Source organism: Nomascus leucogenys, chromosome 7b, assembly GCF_006542625.1.
Source record: "Nomascus leucogenys isolate Asia chromosome 7b, Asia_NLE_v1, whole genome shotgun sequence".
Classification (NCBI taxonomy): domain Eukaryota; kingdom Metazoa; phylum Chordata; class Mammalia; order Primates; family Hylobatidae; genus Nomascus; species Nomascus leucogenys.
In genome coordinates this window covers 85784019-85808816 of record NC_044387.1, presented here as the reverse complement: position 1 = coordinate 85808816, position 24798 = coordinate 85784019, and the positions used below count along the sequence as shown (strand labels likewise).

General features: G+C 37.6%; 1 protein-coding gene across 1 annotated transcript in view; it reads right to left on the bottom strand.

The window, feature by feature from the left end:
• CPE (carboxypeptidase E) overlaps positions 1 to 22147 on the bottom strand; it is a 120938-nt gene extending 98791 nt beyond the window's left edge. The window contains exon 1 of the mRNA XM_030816297.1: positions 21368 to 22147. Within this exon, the coding sequence (XP_030672157.1) occupies positions 21368 to 21674 (307 nt within the window). The 5' untranslated portion in view covers positions 21675 to 22147. The remainder of the gene's footprint in view (positions 1 to 21367) is intronic.
• Positions 22148 to 24798: the final 2651 nt, after the last annotated feature.

Sequence of the window (24798 nt, the reverse complement as noted above, 5' to 3'; positions counted from 1 at the left end):
AAAACTTAGTTTATTCCTTCTTTACTCCCACTGCTTCACTTGACTAGCCTTTAAAAAAGAAAGGCTTGGTTTGATGAATGGGTGAGAGAAAAGGTGAGTGTTAGAGGTGAAACTGCCCTTCACTTACTCCTTATCCATTTGTTTGACTTATTCCTCTTGACTCTACTGAAACTACTTCCCCAAATGTCCCCAGTGACTTCCAACCAGTGCTGGGAGTGAGTGACCTTTACTGTATCCTCTGCTTCATTAACTTCCACTGCACTGGGCATCGTCATATGCCCCCAGTCCTATCTTGAGACTACAGCTCTGAATCATACCTACTGTCTCTTTCTCTGACTACATCTCTCTGCTGTCTTCTTGCTCATTTAATCTTAAAAATGTTGGTGTGTTCTAAGTTTCTGCCTGATACACTTTCTCTCCTTTGCCTATTCTCCGTCCCTCAGTCATCTCATCCATAATCACCATTTTCACCCTCACCAGTCATGCAAATGACTCCTAAATCTTTTCCTCTGTCCTCAAATTCTGCCATGAAATGATTTTCATTTCAAACTGATGGCCATATATCTCTCTCCAGGTGGTGGGTCCACAACACCTCCCTAAATATGTCAAAGCATACAATATCTTTTTCTTAAATTAGCAACTCACAAATGATCTATTTCTATTAATTCCTGAACAAATGAAGTCTAAATCCTCAGCCTAGCATTTAAGCATATTCATGATATGGCCAAAGACTACTTGTAAAGATTTTGCTTCCTCTACATGTACAGCAAGGTCTAAGCACAAAGTGCTCTGTTATTATCCTCTGAACATTATCTTGGAACCCACTCTTAGAGAGGCTGTGATTATAACACTGATGAATGCTACTGTTTCTCCTAGAATTCTCTTCTCTCCTCTCCACTGGTCAAGATTAAGCCAATCAGAAGTCTCGGTGAGCATCCTTATTAAACGTGTCCTCCATTCTTCAATCTCAAACTTTGCTTTGTATTACTCTTAAGGTACTTGTCATTTTCTGTCTTACCATAACATATGCATGTGTCTTATCCTCCCTAGTATATTGGGAACTCCTTTAAAAGAGGATATGTGGCCAGGCACAGTGGCTCACACCTGTAGTCCCAGCACTTTGGGAGGCCAAGGCGTGTGGATCACCTGAGGTCAAGAGTTCAAAACCAGCCTGGCCAACATGGTGAAACCCCATCTCTACTAAAAATACAAAAATTAGCTGGGTGTGGTAGCGTGTGCCTGTAGTCCCAGCTACTCAGGAGGCCGAGGCAGGAGAATCGCTTGACCTTGGGAGGTGGAGGTTGCAGTGAGCCGAGATCATGCCACTGCACTCCAGCCTGGGTGACAGAGACTCTCTCTCAAAAAATAAAAAAGAGGGTATGTCTTTTCACAGATGTACAACAGGTATTTATTGTTTAGAATCAACAGTTATAATTAGTAGAATAGATGCATTTGACATCTTAATATATCTTACTTGAAAATCCATTATTTTTATCACCCTCAAAAGTAAAAGAAAAACTGACAGCTGTTTATGCTCTGATATATTAAACATCCTCAGTAATCATTATTTTAAAACTACATCTCTGGTTTATATAAGTGAGAGAACAGTTTATCAAGTAGATTAATTTTTAGGCACATCAAGATTAATATGATCATTTAGTATAGTATATTTAGGCAATTAAATTTTTATAATATAAGTAAGTACAAAAAAACACTTTAATGCCTGCTGTCAAAGCCTAGAATCGTGAATTAATTGGTTATACTAGGTTGTGATTTGAAGTGGAACTTCTTAGTCATTGATTGATTAAACCAACTAATGCCTGCAAAACCTATTTTTAACACCTCAGTGTGTATCACCTGGTATTCTTTGTTTAACAGAACTGTACCTTTAAATACAGCTAATGCCAGATGGTCTCCTTCATAAAAAACAGCAGGAGGCAACATATTAATGCCATTCAACAAGCAAGTCTGCAGCCAGCCAGCCAATGAAATCTGTCTTCAGTTGCTAAGCCGTTCTGTCACCATGGCAACACCTACTTCAGAAAAAATATTGGATTTTCAAGTCAAGTGAGCCACCCACCTTAAAATTCCAGATCTTCCAAGCTATGATCACCAGATACTTTAGTTAAAATAACTGCTTAGATTTTTTCCATTGACCTAAAATCAGGGCTATCTTGAAAAGCCATTTGCCTTTCCATTTTTAAATGTTTATTTACTCTCAGTTTCTAACTTTCCTGATTTCTAGATAAACATACTCCATTTAAGTGTGTGTGTATGCATATGTATACACATGAATATTTGTATATATGTACCTATATGTATATAGGTACCTATATGTATTTATACACCTATATACATATATGTATATATGCGTATGCATGTGTATATGTGTGTGTGTATATATGTGTATATATTAGCACTTGTAGGCTAATAGTCCTAAATATAAAGAAAAATCTTAATGTCTCAGAAAATTGTCACTGGTACCTGCTCTTATCAATCTTTTACTAATATTATATCTGATGTAAATAAGCAATTAATAAAATAAGTTTATGTATTAATTAGAATAATTAATTAATTGAGACCAGAACAATATTCTTTTTGTTACCAGCCTCTAAATTATTTAGCATGAATGTGCAAGATAACATTAAAACCTTAGTGGGGGGGATTGTTTTTTTTTTTTAGAAATGGGGACTTGCTCTGTCACTCAAGCCATGTACAGTGATGCAATCACAGCCCACTGCAGCCTCCAACTCCTGGGCTCAAGAAATCCTCCCACCTCAGCCTCTGGAGTAGCCAGGACTATAGGCATGCACCACCATGCCTGGCTAATTTTTCTTTCTTTTTTTTTTTTTCCTGGTAGAGACAGCGTCTTGCTACGTCACCCAGACTGGTCTCAAACTTCTGGCCTCAAGCAATCCTCCCACATTGGCCTCCCAAAATGCTGAAATTTCAAGCATGAGCCACTACGCTTGGCCAAAAGCTTGTTTTTAATACAGCTCCATTTTTAAGTGGAAATGACTATTTGTCCTATAAAAGGGAGATAATCCTGTTTTATCTGATGAAAATGCAGACAATCTAAAATAATATTTGGAAATAACGTTGTACAATCAAGATAAGATGGTAGAAAGGATGCTTACTTCGAAAGCATGGAAAGAAAGTGTCTAAGAACATGGCAACAGCTCCCACTGAAGTCACATGGTAAGAAGGAAAATTTACCCAAAAAGGGAAGAGAGGAGCTAATATCAGAAGGGAGGAAGACAAAATAAATAGGTGTCTAATATACCGAATTGTGTATTTAAGAATGTAGCTATATATACATGTATATTCTAATCTTGGTTTTGCCACTTACAAACCTGTGATGTTAAATAAATCATTTAACCTCTCTGGGCCTCAGTTTCCTAATTTATAGAATGGGGATAATTATAGTACCAAACCCATAAGGGATATGTGGGTAAGTTGTGCCTTTAAACATCACTTGGCATATACCAAGCATTATTTAAGTGTGAGCAATAATATATAGTAAGTTCATATTCTCTCCACAACATTTAAACATTTTTCCTTGGCCTTTCTACTTCATCTTTAAACTTTATTTTCTAACTTTCTCTGTGTTTTAATACTTTTTGTTTTCAGTTGGCTTCACGTTCTTATTTTTATTTTATTTTAATTTTTATTATTTGTTGAGACAAGGTCTCATTTTATCACCCAGGCTGGAATTCAGTGCTGTGTTCATGGCTCACTGCAGCCTCAACCTCCTGGGCTCAAGCCATCCTCCCACCTCAGCCTCCTGAGTAGCTGGGACTACAGGAGCATACCACTACACCTGGCTAATATTTTGTAATTTTTTTTTTTTTGTGGAGACAGGGTTTCGCCATGTTGCTCAGGCTGGTCTCAAGTGAGTCTGAGTGGTCTCAAACTCCCCAGCTCAAGTGATTGTCCTGCCTCAGCCTCCCAAAGTGCTGGGATTACAGGCATGAGCCACCACACCCAGCCTTCTTCTTTAACCTTAAATATTATATTTCCGTCTATCTTATTCTTTTTAATAATCTCCATTATCTTTTTTTTTTTGAGACAGAGTCTGGCTCTGTTGCCCAGGCTGGAGTGCAGTGGCACAATCTCATCTCACTGCAACCTCCACCTCCCAGGTTCAAGCAATTCTCCTGCCTCAGCCTCCAGAGTAGCTGGGATTACAGGCATATGCCACCACACCCTGCTAATTTTTGTATTTTAGTAGAGATGTGGTTTCACCATGTTGGCCAGGCTGGTCTGAAAACTCCTGGTCTTGAATTCCTGGTCTCAAGTGATCTGCCTGCGTTGGCCTCCCAAAGTGCTGGGATTACAGGTGTGAGCCACCATGACCAGCCTATCGTAACTTCTTACCTGATATTTCCAACATTTGATAGCTCACTTCTTTAGATCTATCTCAAAGTCAAGTTGTAGGAGTTACACAGAGAGACAGAGAGAGCATGGTGGGTCATACCAACAGTTCTTACAGCACCCAATAAATTCCCTAGCCCCGTTAAAGATGACTCCAGGAAAGAATTCAGGAATATGATATAAAATATCACCCAGGGACCAAAGACCTAGTTGTGCGAAGAGCAAATCTGGTTATCTAAAAAGTATTTTTAAATGGAAACTTTCCTATATTTTAGATTTCAACACACACATACCTTTTTTCCTTTAGAGGAGGGAGAAAAAAAAAAGAGGGCAAAGCAAATGAAACTTCTTTAGGGCAACTCCTTTTTGTGAGAGAAAAAAGTTGCAGTGGTCTTAGAATAACCGATTGGATGAAAGCCAATCTAGTTTTTGTTTACTTAAGAGAAGGGAGAACTCCTCTTAATATCAGAATTAGCCCAGTCTATACAGGCGAGATTAGGTTCACAAACCTTTCATGACAAGTGTTTTGGGGTTTTTTCGTAATTCTACTTCTGAAATGCTTTGGGCATCTACACGTTATGTGTGTGCCCAGCGAGCATTCTCTGAGGGTTAAGAAACATTTCCCAACTATCCTGTGCAATTCTCTACATGTGAATTATCATGTAATACCTTTGAACTACATATCACGCACAGAATTTATGATTTCAAGTTCTATCCTGTGCTATTTAATTTCTAAGCTGAACACATATTTAACAGAAGGCAAGAAAGAAGATGAAATGTGGTTCACATTCTTTTCATCATAATTAATTTATATAAGATAACTTGGAAAAGAATCTGTAAGTCATTTTTATTAGTCTGTCAAAGAAATGGCTGCTAATAAAACTGCCCAGTCAAATCATTACCAGTACTGTGCATTGACCTTTGGCATAGTTAGAACTTTCTTTCCATCTCTGCTTCCTAATCTCTTACTTGACTAGGCTCTGGACTCCCACTCTCATCAATACCCAAAGGTTAGCTCTATGCACAGGTCAAATATCAAATGGAGAATTAAAGCAATTGTCTGAATAATTCAGACTTAGTACTTTCACTAGAAATAATATTATAATCAAAATAAATTGTACCCCAAATTTACCGTGAAATTATCTCCAGTCTTTTCATTGCCTTATTAGCCCATTTCCTGCTCATATGAGAACACACCCTTTCACACAAATATCAGCCAGAAGACTTTGGAATACTTTGCTTGCTAATATCCTGACTATAAATTACCAACAGAATTCATCAACTAATCATTTTGGTAGAGTTTTTCATAGCACAAAAATCAAAACAAAAAAACGTCATTCACACGTATATCATATATTCTTAAATTCCTACAGTAATTCATGCCACTATTTTCTGTCCAATCATTTAAGGAGGCTCTTCATTCCAGATATAGTTCCTTTATATATTTCTTCTTTTTAATAAAGGCTGTTCATTAAACATGCAATATATTATCAATGATTCTTAAACATTTTAATAAGTTTCATAAAACTTTTACAAACCTGGAAATAACGTCCTTTGAGAAACTGTGTGATGATTGTTGGTTTGGAAAACATTCTCAACAAATATGTGATCCCCTTCAGCACAAATAACATTTCTCACATAAAAAAAAAAATTTAATGGGGCAGAGTCTTGTTATTTTGCCCAAGCTGGTCTCGAACTACTGGGCCCAAGCAATCCTCCCCACTCAATCGCATTGAAATGTAATGCGGACACATGAATAGATCAACACGAGTATGTTTTTTTTAACAGGAAACCTCACCCATTTTTAGTTATTTATATTATTCACCCTTCACTTCCTGTGACACAACACATGATTCATTCTGCTTGGTGCACATAACTGAGGGTTGCCCTTGCACACCACAGCACCCTTCCCAGAGGCCCACTCCCAATGGTCATGTTCTCTTAGGACCAGGATTCCTAAATGGTCAGTCATGTGGGAGATGCCGGGCTTAAATTCAAAAAATTATTTGAATCTATTCGCAGAAGCACTGTGGTATAGTAGGTATCTGATCTTTGCTAATAAGTTTTCATAATTGTATTGTAACTTATATGGAACAGCCCTTCCTTGGGCAATCTTGGATTTTACCAGTCCCTAACTCAAAGCAAGATTAAGCACTTCATCCCATCTCCCAAAGTAATTTACTCCACAAATCATTATGGAGCACTGTAGATCTGCTGATGTCCGCATCCATTATTTCTGTTTCCCCAAAGTTTCTCTTGAGCCACCAGCCCTTAAGTCTTTCTCTTCTCTCTCTCTGACTCTCTACACACCCTCTGAATATGTCCCTCTCCCTTTTATCCAGTTTAGGTCCTCAGCCTTCCTGAAGGCCCAGCCCTCCAAAAAGTTTATCAGAGCAGTCTTCCAACAAAAGCTTGTTTCTTCCTAGAGAGTGGATTCTACTGCCAAGAAAAATAACATTTTCTGTATGTACTTACAGTGTGCTGGAGTGATTTATTTCAATGCTTTCCTGATTTTTTGCCACCCTAGGCCCTGTCCATCCACCTCTGGCACACCCATACCCATTTACAGCACACAGGTCAAGAAGCTCTGCTCTAAGGATTTGAAAACATAACTGATAAGTTACATTCCAGTAACGCCCTCACAGACATAAACAGCTCATGACCCTCCATGACCAATAAGAAATAGTTATGTTCTTTTCTCCAACTGTGTCCATTGTTATGGGAAATACTTTAAGAAGAGTGTCCAACTGTATATCAGAAAATGAGTTCCAAGCCTCCTGGGCTTCAAAACCTTGGGCAGGTTGTTTAATCTCTTTCTGAAGCTCAACTTAATCATCTATAAAATGAGAGTGCTCCTTCTAGCTAGGAAAAAACTATAATTCTAATGTTTCACAATTCTATGGAACACTAATGAAGATTGGGTTTAACATCAGGAGTAATTCAAAATAAATTTACTCTAATCAAAAACCTATAATTGGAAAAATTAGTTAAATACTAAATATTTCTGCGTAGTGAATTTCTCTCCCAAAAGCGTCTGACAAACTGCATGATCATTATTCAAGTGTTAGACAAATGCAGCTGGATGAATGCTCTAAAACAGCTGCCAAAGCATGGAGAAAATCTATGGGCTGAATTCTCCTTCAATAACTCAAACGACATTGCTTTTCTTGTTCTTGTTCTTATTTTTGTGGGTTTTTACAAAACATAGTTTTTGAATTACATAGTCAAAACAGAACACTAATTGAACTATACTTAACTGCTGGAAATTAGCCTAACAAAATCAAAATTACATATCATCTTTATATTCCATGACTTACTAGAGAGTACTCAATAATAGCTACCTAGGGAGGAAAAGTATTACTAATCAATTGTTGCTAATTACAATATAATCTAGTATATGCTTAATATAATTCTACTTATAATTATATACTATATAACTGTTTATGTTTGATTTATATATATATTATTTATATATGTGATATAACAGACTATATATGTGCCAGATAATTATGTTCCATTAACATGTAAAATTTTCATCTAGAGAAAATTTTCATTTTAGAGAATGCAGTTTTGGGGGTGTTGTCCTTTGAGGCTGATTTCCCTCACCAAGACAATAAAACTATTTGGGATGGAGCTTATACTAGGATAAGCTCCATTATGATATTATATATAAATATAATAAAATATGGATAACATTTCATTATATTTATAATATCATTATAATAGTATAATATTTATGCTATAGTAATGGAATAATGTAACGTAAATATAATATATAAGTATAAGCTCCATTATAATTTATAAATATATATTTAATATAATATAAACATATATATTTAATATAATATATCATATATTGTAAATATATGATATATGTATATTACATATTACATATATGCTAGAGTCTGGACTCCAACTCTCATTAATACCCAAAGGTTAGCTCTGAATATGTATGCATAATATATACATATATATTATATACATGATATATACATAATATACATAATTACATAATAATGTAATATAAATATAATATATAAGTATAAGCTCCATTGTAATTTATAAATATATATTTAATATAATATATACATATATTATATATTTAATATAATATATCATATATTGTAAATATATGATATATGTATATTACATATTACATATATGCTAGGCTCTGGACTCCAACTCTCATTAATACCCAAAGGTTAGCTCTGAATATGTATGCATAATATATACATATATATTATATACATAATATTATATATATTATATACATAATATGTATATTACATATTACATATACATATATCATATATTTACAATATATGATATATTATATATATTATGTATACATACTATTATATGTAAATATATAAATATATATTATATACTTATATATACACTATATATTAGTATATACACTACTATATATATACTATATATATAAGTATATTATATTTATATTAGTATATGCTCCATCCCAAATAGTTTTACCGTCTTGATGAGGGAAATCAGCCCCAAAGCACAGCACCCCCAAAACAGCATTCTCTAAACAAAAATTTTCTGTAGATGAAAATTTCACATGTTAATGGAACATAATTATCTGGCACAATGTATCTTGAATGCTTATATGTCACCACATTCAGAACAATGAAGAAAAAAACACAAGAAATGTGAATGATTTTTTACTAGCTTAGAATAAAGTCCTCTCTTTGACTTTCCATATCTTATGCATCTTTTAAGTCCTGCTCAAAGCTCCACCTCCTTCTGAAAGCCCTCCACTGTAGACCACTCTCTTATAACTCCCTGAAGAATTAGAGTCAATACCTTCATACAAAGTACTTGGTAAAATACTGTTGTTTCTTGCTCCCTTTTGAAATACCTCTTCAATTTGCAGAATGTCACTCATATAGGAGGCACTTAGTTATTATTGTTAAATAAGTACATCCGCGCTACAAATATAATAACACATACAGAAATAAAAGATACAGTATTTCGTTTACAGCCCTCTACTACTCAGAGTTTGATTTCCAAATGTGGCCTGGTTTGAAAGCATTTCTACCTGGAATTTCCAAATGTCTGGTGAATGAATGTCTTTGTTTTTTCTCAGTGATCTGTCCAATTAGGATGATTTACACTGCAAGTTGTTAGTAGGGCCTTTTTGATAATAAAGCGTTCTTACTACCTTGGTCTGAGGGCTGAGAACATTGTGGAAAATGTAACGTGTTCCACAAATGGGAGCCTTCTTGGCCTTTTGGAAATGTTGGCAGAGGTATGAATGTTTTCCTTATACTACTGTCTTTATGGAGCCCATGAATGCATTAGCTTTGTCCAATGAATTTTTGAAAAAATATTAACAAGTCTCACTCTTCTGTACATTCATTTAAAAAATGCGTTCTCATTGATTCACTTTCCCTGTACACAGAGGTCACAAAATTATAGTATCCAATGAGTTCAGCTTCAGTGTTAAAATAATAACAGCAACAAAAATAACAGTTTTAAAACTATCCAGGAAAAATACCTCACACTGAATTGATGTCCCTGAAAATTAGGTGTAATTTTTTAAGATACAGTTTGTGCAAACTGAAATACACTCAAAGGAGAAGGGAAAATGTTTGTTAAAATGGCATAAGGTGCCCTCACTCCCATCTATCCAGTACTCTGAATCTATATAAAAAAGCCTACTCAGAAGTTTAGAAACAATAGAAAAGGATCTCAAAAATATTAAAAATATCACATAGTTCATGTTTTTCACTGCTGGAGAGAAACCTAGAGTTGTCCTCAACATACAACCTAACAATTTAGACACACGAGTAAAATGAATATACTCTTTTAATGAAGTTTCTCATGTTCACTCCATAGTTAACTAGTGGAGAGGAAATTAGAAATTGAAATGGGTTTGACAAGTACAGTAAAAATGTGTGTTACTCATACATATGAAAATATAAAAACGCTACTAATCCCAATGCTACACTGACCAGTGGAATACTGAAACTAACCCATTATGGACATTGGGGAGACCATTCTAGGTATCTAATAACATTCAACCCAAAGGTTATTCTAATTTGAAGGAGGCTAATTTGAGGAAAGTTTATAGAATTCTTCCTATGCATTAACACATAGAAGCATTTTTATCAGGTATTTTGCACATGTTCAACACCTCTAAAGTTTTCTGCGGCTCATACATTTGGAATAAAGAAATGGTGGCAAAAATTCTTCCAGAGGAGGAAGCCTCCATATTTTAAGTACTGAGTCTGACCCATTGTATGGAGAAATTAATGTTAAATGCAAGAACAGAATGAGGACCTGCATCTCACTGAGTAGATTGAAGGTAACACAGAACCAGGGCTCAATATAGAAAAGACCAGAACAAGAAACACTACCAACCTAGGGTGGAACATTAACATAAGACCCAGCTGGTGACAAAATATACATGCCAAGCACTGTGGATACAGTAATTAATCTGCCAAAGATAGCCACCTCTCCTCAAGGTCATGGTTCTAGAAGGAAGGCAGAATTATGTATTGATATAACTACTTGCCTTGCAGCTGGAGAAGCAGGTGTGCTTGCATGCATGTCAATGGTTTGGCAAAGTGTGCATAACTAGATCTAATATGTGTGTCATTCATTCTGAAGTGTTCGCTCACTCAACGCTTTCAACAACACATCGAGAACCTACTATAGACGTGCACCGGACAGTTCACGCTGAAATGTGCAGTCACTATCTTGATTCCAGGAGAAGACAGACCAGTTTGAAAATGTCTCCTTAAGAAACGAGAAGACATTTCACTTTATAATTTGGCAACTGTGAAAATAAAGCACTGACATTATAAAATATGTCCTAAATCTAATTGAAATTATAATTTTCACTAGATGTTTGGACTTGTTCATTTATTATGCTAGTGGCATTTAATAATATTCATTTGCCAAATAATTTTACAGAGTTTAATTTACAAATGGCCGTTAAGTCACCTCAACCTTCTAACAGTTTCAGCATATCTGGCTATGAAATTAGTTCTCAAGGACTGTTCTCCAGGGAGAACGACAACTCCAGCACAACCAATACTTTAAGCCATGAAGTTGTAACCTATCTCAGAAGCTATCTGGTTAGCATTCTGTTGAAAGCAAAGGCAAAGTTAGCCCAACTGTTTAAAAACCCAGAGAACAATAATAGCCCAAGAAAACTTCCTGAAAAAAACATTCTTGAGAAATGATATTTTTTACAAGAACCAACCACTCAGATTAAAGAAAAAACTCTCAATTCCTGACAATAGCTATGAGTAGAAGTAAAAACAAGAAAAACAAGGGCTATTTTATAGATAGGAGTGAAATCTATAAATATAAATAGTTAAACTAATTTGAAATTTAAAACAAAGACGACTTCGGCATTCACAATTATCTTGCCATCATCGAACCCTAAATAAAACCTATATGTCTAGATAGTATTTTAGTCTATTTAGCTACATAGTATCATTCATTATATATCTATGTAATAGTATTCACATGAGATTTATCTACCTATGTATTTTTATGGCTTTAGCATTTTCCCAAAACTGAATTTGACTCTTGAGAAAATACATGTAGCAGCTGATTTCTCTTTGTGTGAGCTCTATAAAAGTCTTGTTGATTTTGTGGAGTTAATGCAGTTTCCAAAAGTGCATTAACTTAATTCCCCTGATGCTGGTTATGTTGAAAATCTGGCTTAACATTTACTGAGTTCTCACAATGAATAAGACTGGTTTCCTCCAGTAAACTTAAAGAAAAAAAATCTGTGCTGAACAATGTCAAGATCTGAGACAAATGAAAATGTTTGAATAGGACTGTTGTACTTTAAAATCAGATGTCCAGCACTGCAACTAAAACACAAAAAGGACAAAAAGTATTTCATTTTGCAAATGTCTTTAACATTTTCAGAAGTTTCCCCTACAGATACTGTTTCTGTGTTTGCTACATAAAGAATAAGATAGAGAAGCCTTCAACCCCTGCATCATATGCAGCAGGCATTATGCAGAATCAAGTAATGTATTCACTGGTTATACAGTATGCAATATAAGCTCAATGTGTGTGAAAGAGTGAATCCAAAGCAAAAAATGAAATAACACATTTCAAGAAATGCAATGGCATTGCCTCAAACGGTGACCAGCAGGTAAAGTAAAATGGCGTGGACATAGTAGGTGTTCATTAAATATTCCCTAAATTACATTGAAATTATTAGTTCTATTAAAAAAGGCCTACATTTTCATCTTGGAAAGTTAATTTCAGTGTGGAATGCCACACAGTAATATTTTATAATAGTTATGAAGAAAGGTTGTTTTACAAATTACCACTTGGCTAAAAAATGAAAAGGAAAAAGGGTATTCAGGACATGGGTCAGGAAGGCGACAATCCGATCTTTATATTGAAGTTTCACTACCCTAAACTCATGGCTAAAGGTTATGATTTGTGCAAATTTTGAGCAGAGTTCTAGAAATCAGCTATTTCTTGGAGAAAACATTACACAATGGCAGTGACTAGCAGCTGCATAGTGAAGGAAATATTTTATGATTTTAAATACTTTCGCCTATATAGGAAGAGAAATTGGATAGGTCCAATCATTCAGCATCACTTTGGGATCTGAACATATGAGGAGTTGCCTACCTACATTGAGCAAATAAATGCGATAATTATTGTTCCTTCTAATTACCTTGACATGCATAACCACAGCAAGAAATTTGGGGGGGCCGGGCGCAGTGGCTCATGCCTGTAATCCCAGCACTTTGGGAGGCCAAGGCGGGCAGATCCCCTGAGGTCAGAAGTTCAAGACAAGCCTGACCAACATGGAGGTTTTTTGTTTTTTGTTTTGACAGAGTCTCACTCTGCGCCCAGGCTGGAGAGCAGTGGTGCGATCTCGCTCACCACAACCTCCGCCTCCCGGGTTCAAGCGATTCTCCTGCTTCAGCCTCCTGAGTAGCTGGGATTACAGGCACGTGCCACCATGGCTGGCTAATGTTTGTATTTTTAGTAGAGACGGGGTTTCACCATGTTGGTCAGGCTGGTCTCGAACTCCCGACCTCGTGATCCGCCCGCCTGGGCCTCCCAAAGTGCTAGGATTACAGGTGTGAGACACCACGCCCGGCCAGCAAGAAGTTTTTTAGCAACCTGAATTTAAGTCATATTTAGGCTTATTTAGAAAATAAACAATTTGCATCCATTTTAAAATAATCAGCCTTTGTTTGAAATGAAATGTCTTCAGATGAGGGGATTATTATAGAACTATGATGTTTAGCAATGATTTGATAGTAAAGAGATTTCTGTAGAAAACAAAATATTTACCAGTAGTGGAAAGTTGCTCCATGGTGTATTATCATAAGTAATTCATTTATCTTTGCTTAAGAGCCATCTCTTTAATACTCCACATGTGCCACCCTACCCTTCAAAGATTACTCATCTAGGGACAGTTAAAGAAGTGGGTAAATCATTTGAAAATCATAAAAGACACTAGTAACACAAACAGGCTCTTCTCTTAGGCCATGTTTTATTAGAAAAAGCTGGCTGTTAGATCACTTACAAAACACCATATCCTGAATGTTCAAAGAAAGAGAAACCTTCACAGAGCAATGGACTCATGGCAATTCCAGTAATTAATGAGAAGGAAAGAAAAGGGCAAATTTAAACATGTTTCAAATTTAAGTTCATTTGACCCATCACCTAGCTCGGATAAACCTTCTCCTCTGTGGCATTTCGAAGTGCACAATTTGAATACCATTTCATGAGAAAAAGGAAAATGAAAACCTGGAGATGCATATCTTCTGTGTTAAAAACACGCACACAGCTCTTAGTTTTTAACACTCAGGTCTCATGCAGAGTTTTTAAAGGTCAAAATTTTATGAAATAAATGCTTACCAATTATCTTTAAAATGTGTATTTAACACTTAAAAAGCAGCTTAACTTTCTAAGATGTCTGAAGACCCTTCTCTTCCAAAAGGAAGAGAACCCCTTACCAGTCCAGTTATATGAGACAACAAACACAGCAAGTTCAGCACTGAAACTTGAAAAGACATGTAATTCACGTTGGTGTATTTCTCCATTATGCAAAACTGGATTCAGCGCACACAAAAAATAAGCATATGCAAAAGAAAAGTACCATCTCTATCCTTTCTAGTTATCACACTTCTGGCATGCTAATATGCATGATGTCAACATCAACCAACATGGCTTTGTTTTATGACATGCATCTTTGCCTATTTGAGGAACTTCATTTATTCAAAAATATTCACTGAGTGGCTATTATGTCCCAAGCACAATACTAGACATTTGGAATTAAAAAATATATATAAACAAAGTACAATCCTAGAGCACAAGAAGCTACAGGAGCTATAGGAGCTTCTTCTTGTCCAGGATTGTATTTTGTCTATAGATTTATCCCATGTAGACCAACAATGGAAAATGCCATAATGAGGTAACAATAATTGTTGCCACATATTGAATTAAGAACTTTATATTTACCACCTCATTTAATCATCACATTATTGTCATTTCATAGGTGATGAATTTGGGAGGTAGAGAGAAGTTAATTGACTTGCCCAGGGACACTCAGCTAAAAATAAGAAGCCTCAGGATTTGAGCTCAAGTCCCCTGACATCAAAGTCCACACTGTAATTCTTTACAGCTCTCCAAAGAAATATGGAAGCATAAAGAAAGAGCCCCAGTAGGGGTAAGAAAGTTAGGGAGCGGGGAGAAAGGAGGTTTCAAAGAGCTTTTGCTTCTGCTGAGACTGTAAAAGACTAAGCTAGTCAGGACCGGAGCAGTTTCATCATAAATTCTTTAGAAAAATAAGTCAGATTGCCAATGAAAATGTTGATATTGCCCTAGATTTATTTGGCTACCTAAAGAAACAACCATAAAGACATTCTCAAATACTGACGCACACTTTGTTCCTATTGAGTGACGCTTGCTTGATTCAAGCTTGCTTGATGATTATTGTTCATCGTCATATCAAACTGAAGAAAAGCAAGAATGTCCCACATTTTAAAATTGATAAAAGGCAAACAGGCAGGGTGTGGTGGCTCACACCTGTAGTCCAGCTATTCAGGAGGCTGAGGAGGGAGACACCTTGAGCCCTAGAGTTCAAGGCTACAGTGAGCCATGATCGTGCCACTTCACTCCAGCCTGGGTGACACAGCAAGACCTCATCTCAAAAAAAAAAAAAAAAAAAAAAAAAAAAAGCAGACATTTGTGAACAAAAAAAAACAGTTAGAAGAGGGAAAAAGTCCTTCAGGGCTATCAACTAAGCCTGTGCAACAGCATCCTAAGAGGAAAGCATTCCGCAGGATTGGTGGAGGCAGATCTCACGTGACGACGCAGCCAAGAGTGCCTACGCTAAATGACTTAAAGGCCATGGAGCAGTTTCCAGACCAACTTAAAGTAAAAAAAGAATATTTACAAATTAGCATTTCTTCTTAATAACCAGATGTAAGCAACTTCATTAAATGTGTTTCTATATACTACACTACTTTGGCCTCACAGCCATCCTGTGAGTTCTGAGTTCTTAACGTATTCCCTTGTCATATACAAGGAAAAGAGGTGAACAAAAGTTAAAGGCATGAAGCTATTTAACAATAAAAGAAGAATTGTGATGCATTTGTCTAACTTTAATCATTTTAATCAAAATTATGTGTCCTTTTCAGCTCCATAAGACAGGGAGAGGAAAAAGCAAACGAAATTATTTCTCCTCTGCCTCATTGCCTCAGAATCATGCTCTGATTCTAAGCATAACTTAAAAGCCTACTCTACACAAACCACTACACTAGCTGTTTATGGAGGGAAAAAATGGAAAACATATGTTCCCTACCCCTGAAGAGCTCCCTGTATGAGGCCCTCTGCTGGAGAATTGCCAACTGAATCATTTTTTTCTTTGTTCTACATCCAGTCTCCTGTGACAAATGAATCTTTAATACTATGATAAAGAATGATAATGGGCTAATGGAAGTGTAACACTACTTCCAAGATAAGCTCCCTTTTTTATTGTTGTTGTTGTTGTTATTTCGTTTCTGAGATAGGATCTCGCTCTGTCGCCCAGGCTGGAGTGCAGTGGTACAATCATGGCTCACTGTAGCCTCAAATTCCTGGGCGCAAGCGCCCTCCTAAGCCCCCCAAGTAGCTGGGACTACAGGCAAATGCTACCATGCCCAGTTAATTTTATTTTTTTGCAGAGACAGGATCTCATGATGTTGCCTAGGCAGATCTCAAACTCCTAGCCTTAAGCACTCCTCCTGCCTCAACCAGGTGTGAGCCACCAGCCAGCGGGAGAGAAGGAGATCCCATGGTAAAAGGCTGGGAAATCTTATATAGTACGAATCTAACTTGGAGATTTGAAACGTACCTTAGCTTATTAAGAGCTCTGTTAAGCCTTTCAATATACAAACCTGTTTATCTTTGTTTACATAATGCCTATCAAACCGTGCTGAATATATATTCCATGGAATATACTTTGAGAAAAGCTGGGTTAATGTGTCACCCGTTACAAGAGCTATTTCGTATTTCTTAATAATATTTAGAAATAGGATTTCGCCCCTATGGTAAGCCGGTAAGGGAGTTACTAGCAAATGAGTTGTCTGCCACCTCTGAAATCAGTTGTCATGGAAAGCTGCCTCTTTTGTCTGAGCAAAGGCTATCGTGTAGGGGCAAGCCCAACTTGCCTTCTCTTCCATTAACCAATCACAAGTCAATCAAGAACATCACTTCTGGCAAAAGCTGTGTTGACTCATTCAGGTCTAAAAATAACTCTTGACTATGTGTGGTAGGTCTAGATTCTTCTCTAGGATCTAACATCTATCTTCACGAATTTTAAGGTGTTACTTAGTTGTAACCATTTGCCACTAATACATACTAATCTGCTATAAAAAGAGGCCATACAAATAATAAAAATCCACACTTCTTTTTTTCAAGTTGTGTGGAAACTTTGCCAGCATTAAACGTTCCATCACAATATTTGGCAAATGCACACTGGCATTTATACACTTTAAATTTTAACAGATTCAGAGAGGAATACGTCCAAAATAATCATTCCAGGCTTTGAGAAAGAAAAATCCTGCTCTAAAGAATGTTTTTGAGATAGCATTTTAGCTATAAATCAGATTTACTTCCCAAAAGCTATCTTGAACTACATGTAAAAGAAATAGTGTTTTAAGCAAATTAATCTTAACTCAGATTTAACTCTGGGTGGAGTGGTCTGGGAACACAGAATCCATTACTTAAACATAAGATAATAAAGGTTTCTTTTATGAGTACTGTATTTCGATGACGGATATACATGCCTAGGAAGGCATACGTTTGGGTTTGAATACATGAGTCCTTAAGCATGGAAATAAGAAAAAAGTATAAAATCTAAGTAAAAGGAAAGAAAAATGGGAAAAATGATGACACCTAGCAGGTACGATATCTAATGGGGCATATCTGAGCACTTAGAATCAGCCCCTAACCTAGTCTAAGCTCATTCTTCATCCCAGTTCCAAATGGGCCACAAAAACTAACTCCCAGTGTAGAGGAAGCCCATCTGGGGTCCAGACTTAACAATGTCTGAGAAGATGAGACCAGTGACAGGACCATTTGTGGTTCTGCTTATTAAAATTGGCTGCTACTCGCAACCCTCTTTCAACAGATTTTTGCAGACCTCAGAAGTGATACAAAATGATGACTGAGACCCAACATTCAGCTGGTCAACAATCAAGCTGATTCCTAAGATGTCATCACAGAATAGGTTTGGCTATTCCTCGATGACCAATTCAAAATGGAATTTGCTTTGCCTTTTGATGAATTCAAATGTTGAACATCTTGCAAAGAGAGTCATTTTCAGGAGATAAGCTCAACTACACCCCATGTCCTGTACCAAGCATGTATAAAGATCACTTCTTTCTGCTCAGGAAAAGAGCTAATTGTATCAACAAACATCTCTGTCCAAAAACTGCTAGTCTAACGAAGCAAACCTCTAGCTTACTGATTGTACCACAAGAAAGGGCTTTATGTGGGTATGTTGTTGTATTTTCTTGGAGTTCTTCTGTTACGACAACTAAATCCTTAGAAATCCACTGGTTTTTTAATGTTCAGGAAAAGAATCTAGATTAAGAAAACTAATCAACAAATCTGACACCTCTCTTGCTGGAAAATAAAACAAAAATGAGCAACTTCACCTCAAAATTTCAGTCAAGTAAACACATTTCTTAAGTTCAATATTATTTCCTAAAGCTGAATCAGAAATGTTATTTCAAACAAAAAATAAGGTACTTAAAAGGTGAAAATAGTAAAGACAGTTGGCCCTTTTTCAAAAGCAGGGGTCCTAGTGAAGACAGATATCTATACCAGCTATTTTGGAATTTGTAAATGTCAACAAACTGTACGTTTCCTGTCTTTTGTCATCCATTCTTCAATAATCCAGTCTCCCTGACCTGCTGACCCTACTGTCTTTTTCTCCAGTCCTCCCAAAGCCGATCTTGCAGCCTCGCATCCCTTTATGCTGTTCTTCAAGCTCCCAATTCTCTATTCCCCTCAGGGCAAGGGACTATCTTCTGTGTTATCTTCTATGGGTCGTGCAGAGGCACGACTCACAGAAGTCTGGTCCACGTTGAGTATACAGGTGCTCAAAAAAAAAAACACTGAATGAGCTCACTTGTACCTCAGAATAAGTATTCCTTTTTACTTCTTAAAATAGTTTAACCTAAAAGAAACTGAAAAGCCATTTAAGAATGGTGAACATTTTCCTTTATCCAAACTTCCTTAAAGTTAATTCACACAAGCACCATCAAACTTGTATACTGATCAGATCTCTATATTTACTAGTTTCCTGAAGATTTCTAACCTCCTTGACCCTCATAAAAGGTGATGGAGGGGGATATCACCTTGTAGTTTTGTTAGTGTTGGTTTATAATAGTTTATTCCTACTTTTAAAAATATAAGGGACAGAGACATTTTGTATTCTATTAGTAATACCATAGACTTAGAGTCTCCTTCATCTAAAAAGGAATTGTAAAGTACACATTGTACAACACTTCCGAGTTTGTCTCTGTAAGAGGAATTCAATCAACGTATTTTGTATGTATGAAGAATTAAACATTTTATTTTAATACACTGTGTTATGCAGCTATTGATGGATTCATTTTTTCCATACTAAATATTCAGTATTTTTCCATAATGTAGATTATTTCATAATGTATATTCAAGCCCGCTGTGTGCCAAACATGAGCTGGGTGCTGGAGTCAGGGTCCCCACTTCATACAGCTTGCAATCGAAAAGAAGGATTCGCAAACCTTGATGAACTATATATTCCAGATACTTAAGCAAAGGGATCATTGTTTTCATTTTCTAAAGCATATCACTTTCTAACTGTAATATCACTTTAAAATTTTATTTCCAAATTTGAAACAACAAAAAGTTAAACATTAGCTTTCATATAATCTCTTGAAGTAACAATGCAAAAAACTCTGGGATCAATCTACAAAATAGAGTAACAAAGGGTTCTCATTAAGTAGGCAGCAGGAGAGTCACAAATACTTACATTAGCTTTAACCGTGCCTAGGATATCTTGGCTTTGGTTATTGGATTTAGCTGAAAATCAGTTATCACATTGTAAATTTTTCCCTTTCTTCAGATAACATTATGAAACTAAGTTTCAAAATGTCCAATCCTACATGCTGAATCCTGCTAGACAGAGTAGTTAATATTAAATGTTTTCTAGGATCTGATCTTAGAATTTTGACAGCAAACTTACACAAACCTTTATTTCTTATATTATTTGAAGGTAAGAAATATTTCCTGAAGATTTATTCTTGATCAAACCATCTACTATATATTCGAAGATCAAAATGTCTATTGATCACCTATTTTAATCCCTTCTTGGTTTGGTTCTTATGTATCATTATAAAACTATACTGGCCCTGCACTGAGAATTTTTAGCCTACTTTTCTTGCTTGCTTTGTCATTAAACAAAAATTAAGCATTCCATGCTGATATTATTAGCACAGATTACTTTAGCTGTACCTCGATTATCAGAAGACCAGGCCCAAATTATTTCCTAAGCAGAAACATAATGAAAAAAAGTCCCAAGAACATTTTTAAATACCTCTTTATTAATACTAAATGCATCACAATTAACATAAACCAAAACGTGCTTTAACGTACTTCTAGGAAAGATGAATACAGATGGTTATTTGGGAACATCAGTTGGAATAAAGACCCCATCACAAACTATTCATCTCAAATGGTTATAGCAGAGAAAACGGAATACTCCCTTTTCCTTGGAGAGGCCTTGTGCGGTTTCAAAAGTCAGAAACCACTTTTCACCCTGGTAGGAAGATGGGCACCAACGTGTCTGTATACACCACCACCCCAGATTGGCAATATCCCTAAGATTCCCCAAGCATCCACGACAGCGAGTGTACCTAATACGTATGCACACACAGGTAGAGATGGGTACACAGAGCCAATAAACTGGTCCTCTGGAAATTAGAGGAAAAATGATAAATGACTCTTTCTCCCTCGTTCTCCTTTCCTCTAAATCACTGCCTTCTGCACCTTATCTTTCTACTCTTTTCAGCAAGGAAGACCAAACCCCCTTGCTGGGGACTCGCAATCATTCCTTCGGGTTTTTCACACAGCAAAGTGAGAGCGACTGCTGGGGTTGCGTGCGTCAGGATTTGTTTTTTCTGTATTGCTACCCCCCCATCCCCCGCCACCCCAGCCTCCCAAGCCTATACTTACTAGAGGGTGGCCTAAGGTCTGGGGAGATGGGATTGGTGCTGGGGGGGATGGGACGGGAAAGCAGAAATTGGGCCACTGGCGCTCTAAGTCGAGTTTTTCCCCGTTTCCATCCCTCCCCCCACTTCCCACCTTCCACCTTAGATACCTTTTACCAAGAGGCACCCCGGGCCCATCCATCCCTCCTTCCCCCCATCGCCACCAGTCCCACCCTCTGCCGCCCGCCCTCCGGGATGCCCCCAGGGCTGTCAGGGGGCAGCGTCCTTACCAGGCTCATGGACGCCAGGGTTGTCGGACAGCTCGATGACCAGGAGCTCCCGGCCCTCGAAGCTGCGCCCCACCGTGTAAATCCTGCTGATGGCGGTGCACTGCAGCCACACGGACACGAGCGCCTCGCGCAGCTCGGGGTAGCGGTGGTACTCGAAGGAGATGCCGTCCTCCTGCTGCAGCCGCCGGCGCCGCCTCATGCCCGCCGCGGGCGCCCCGGGCTCCTGGGCTTCGGCGCCCAGGAGCCACCCGCAGGCAGCCAGTGCCCCGCACAGAGCCAGCAGCGCGCGGCCCCCTCGCCCGGCCATCGCTGCGCTCCGCCGCCGCCGGCCGTGCCTTCCTACGCGGGCGGCCTCTTTTGTCTGCCCGGCCCTGGGCTTAGCCGGCCGGCGCTGCTGGGGGCGGCAAGTTCCTCACCAGCCTCCACTCGCCTCACCTTCCCCGGCTGAATGAGTGTCAGCCCGCGCACTGGGGCCACCCAGAGGAGAAGGGCAAAGCCGCGGCTCCACGGGCTGCACTACTGGCCGCGGAGCCCAGGGGAGCTGCAGGAGAAACCACTGCGAGGAGGGGGCCGGCGGAGAGTCGGGCCGGCGTGGATCTGGGAGGGCTGCTGGCGTTATTTGTTGGCTCGGAACCACGTCAACAGCCAAATGGCGTCCGGGACGACGCAGGTGAAATGACAGCTAAGGTCCTGGGTTCGGGAACGTTACTGTCATTGAGACACCCATGACCCACCCACGTCACTGCGTATGGAAAAAATATTCTTGTATTGTTAGTGGAGCCTTTTAAAGGGACATCTATTCCAAGCCTACCAGTTTCCATCTTGATACACCAAGAATTAGAGAATATTCCAGAAAAAAAGGAAGCACTGGCAGCCACTTGCCATCTCCTGATGCGTCTTTCATAACTGTATCAAGAGTCAAAACACAAACCCAAGGGTTGGGTTTCCATTTATTGAAAGGTCTTGCTGGAAATCAGAACATTAAGTGCTTTGATTTAGAGGTTTAAGAGAATAGAAATGCTTTCTTCCAGTTTGTAGATACAGTCCTTAATTGTATTTATGCACATTCCTAGATTCTTCCAGAAAACAAACAGACAAAACAGATAAGGCAATGTCATGTGGCTGTGCCTGCACCAGCCCTCCTCTTTAATACTATGGGGAAAATAAAGTACAACTCTGCTGATGCTTTAGACAAAGGATTTAGTTTGGCATTAAGATTAAATCCTGTTAAGAAAACTCCGACGATGACATGACACCTCCATTCCTTTTGCAAAGCTATTGTAAAAATAAAAAATCATTTACAGCTTTAAATACCCACCTCTTAGTCGGGATTTATATTCCTGGAGCAATGTCTGGAGCAGATGTTACTCTAAAGAGGCTGCTGTTTGGATTCAGGGACAGCACAAATCTAAATAAATAAATAATCCATTGGGTATTGCAACCGAGCAGGAAAAGTGGACACCAGGCGAGCAATTTTTCATGTTAGGCTTTTTTGTTTTTCTAAACTTGTTTATTCTTCACCTGTTTAACAGTGCATTGCACATAATAAAAACTTTTACCTGGAAAAGGAGTTAGATATTTAAGTCGTCTTATTGGATCAATAAATAAAAGCACAGACATGGTTGGTAAGGTGCTGCTGGAGGGGCTGGCTTCAAACACCCCTATGTACATGTACTACAGCAGCGTGGATCTTCTTTTTTTTTTTTTTTTTTTTTTGCGTTTTTGGGGAGAAACTGTCACCATAAACACATGGCACTCAAGTTGAATTGATGTGGATCCAGCCATTTTTTTTTTGTCAATGTAGGCAGAGCTAAAAACCTTATATTTTCCACTATGACCAGTCTGTGCTTGATTACATGGTCCAGAAGTTTGAAATCAAACTTATAATTATATTTCTAAAATCATGCCCAAAACAGCAAACTTGGAAGCCTAGAAAAAAAAAATTGAGTAGCTAAAACCAAATAACTTCAGAAGTAGGAGGTTAAGATTTTCATGTTAGCAATTTAGAGTAACCACACTAATTTGTGGCGAGGTGGGGCATACTGACTAGTAACTACACACATAAACAACATATTTTCATTGAAGTCCTGTGTTGTTCCTTAACTGTCTCTTTGAACAAAGGACATGCTTTCTATTTTCTCCAAAATAAAAAATTTTGGAATGAAAACTTGGTCTTTGAATTTCTGGGCTATTTTTAGGTGTAGGTCAGCTGTACCAACTTTACTGGCATACGTATTACTTGTTTGTGGCTTCATAGGCAATTATACAAAAGATTATATATCCACCCTGATTGCTGGATTTAAAAAATTTTATTTTGGGGAAAAAAAATTGTAATGTGTAAAATCATGCCTACTATGTGGTCTCACTTGTTGGGGGGGTCTCTTTTACAGCTTCGTTGTTTGTTTCCCTAATCTATAAAATAAAAGCTTTGGATTATTCACTCTCTAACGTTTGCTTGCAACAGAATAATGTACGGAGTTCATAGAATGTGCAGATTCTTAAGCCCCTACCAATTCATCAGGTCTGGGGTGGGTTTCAGGTAGTAACAAGCTTCTAGGTTTTAAAAAGAAGACCAGTCATTTCTGATTTTGATGTTTGATTGACAAAGACATTTTGAGAAATAATGTACTGTAGGTTTCCCACCGTCTCTTTCAGACCTAAAATGCTATGATTCTGGAAATTTTCTTTTTGAAGTGAATTCCTGCTCATTTGATAAATGGTGGCACTCCTCACATATTATTGGTCACACTACATACACCAAGGCATCAGTTCAAATGAACTAAAACTTGGTCTTTGAATTTCTGAGCTATTTTAGGTATAGGTCAGCTTTACCAACTTTACTGGCGTATGGATTACTTGTTTGTGGCTTCATAGGCAATTATGTAAAAGATTATATACCCATCCTGATTGCTGGATTAAAGAAAAATCTTGTATGCCAAGTCTTTAATGTGTGTACACATAGTTAAATTTAGTATGCAATCTCCATTTCAAATCGTGTGCACACATGTACACAGAAGAAACAAAAAGAGAAAGAAAGAGCTGCTTTCTCTTCAAGTCATTACAGGCATCCATAAGAGCATATTTAAACTCCCTAGGTCTCCCTCCACTTCTTGCTTCACCTCTATTATCTTTAAATTAAGAAACTATCTTTTTCTGTATCAATAATATTTATTTCCTTCTTTCAAAGCCTTTCCTAAAATTCATCTACTTCATAAAAATTTTGTGAACGCATAGCTCTATATTCATCCTGTTGTGTGCTGGCAAATGTCAGCTGTCTGGGGGGAAAAGTCTGATTTAGAATGTTTGCTAATTTCCATGGTTTAAGTATTCCCACCATGGCTGATTTCAAACTACCAATGTTGTATCACTGAATACAGTGTTAGGAAGAGATATGCAGTAGCATGACATCATATAGTGTTGTGATGGGACAA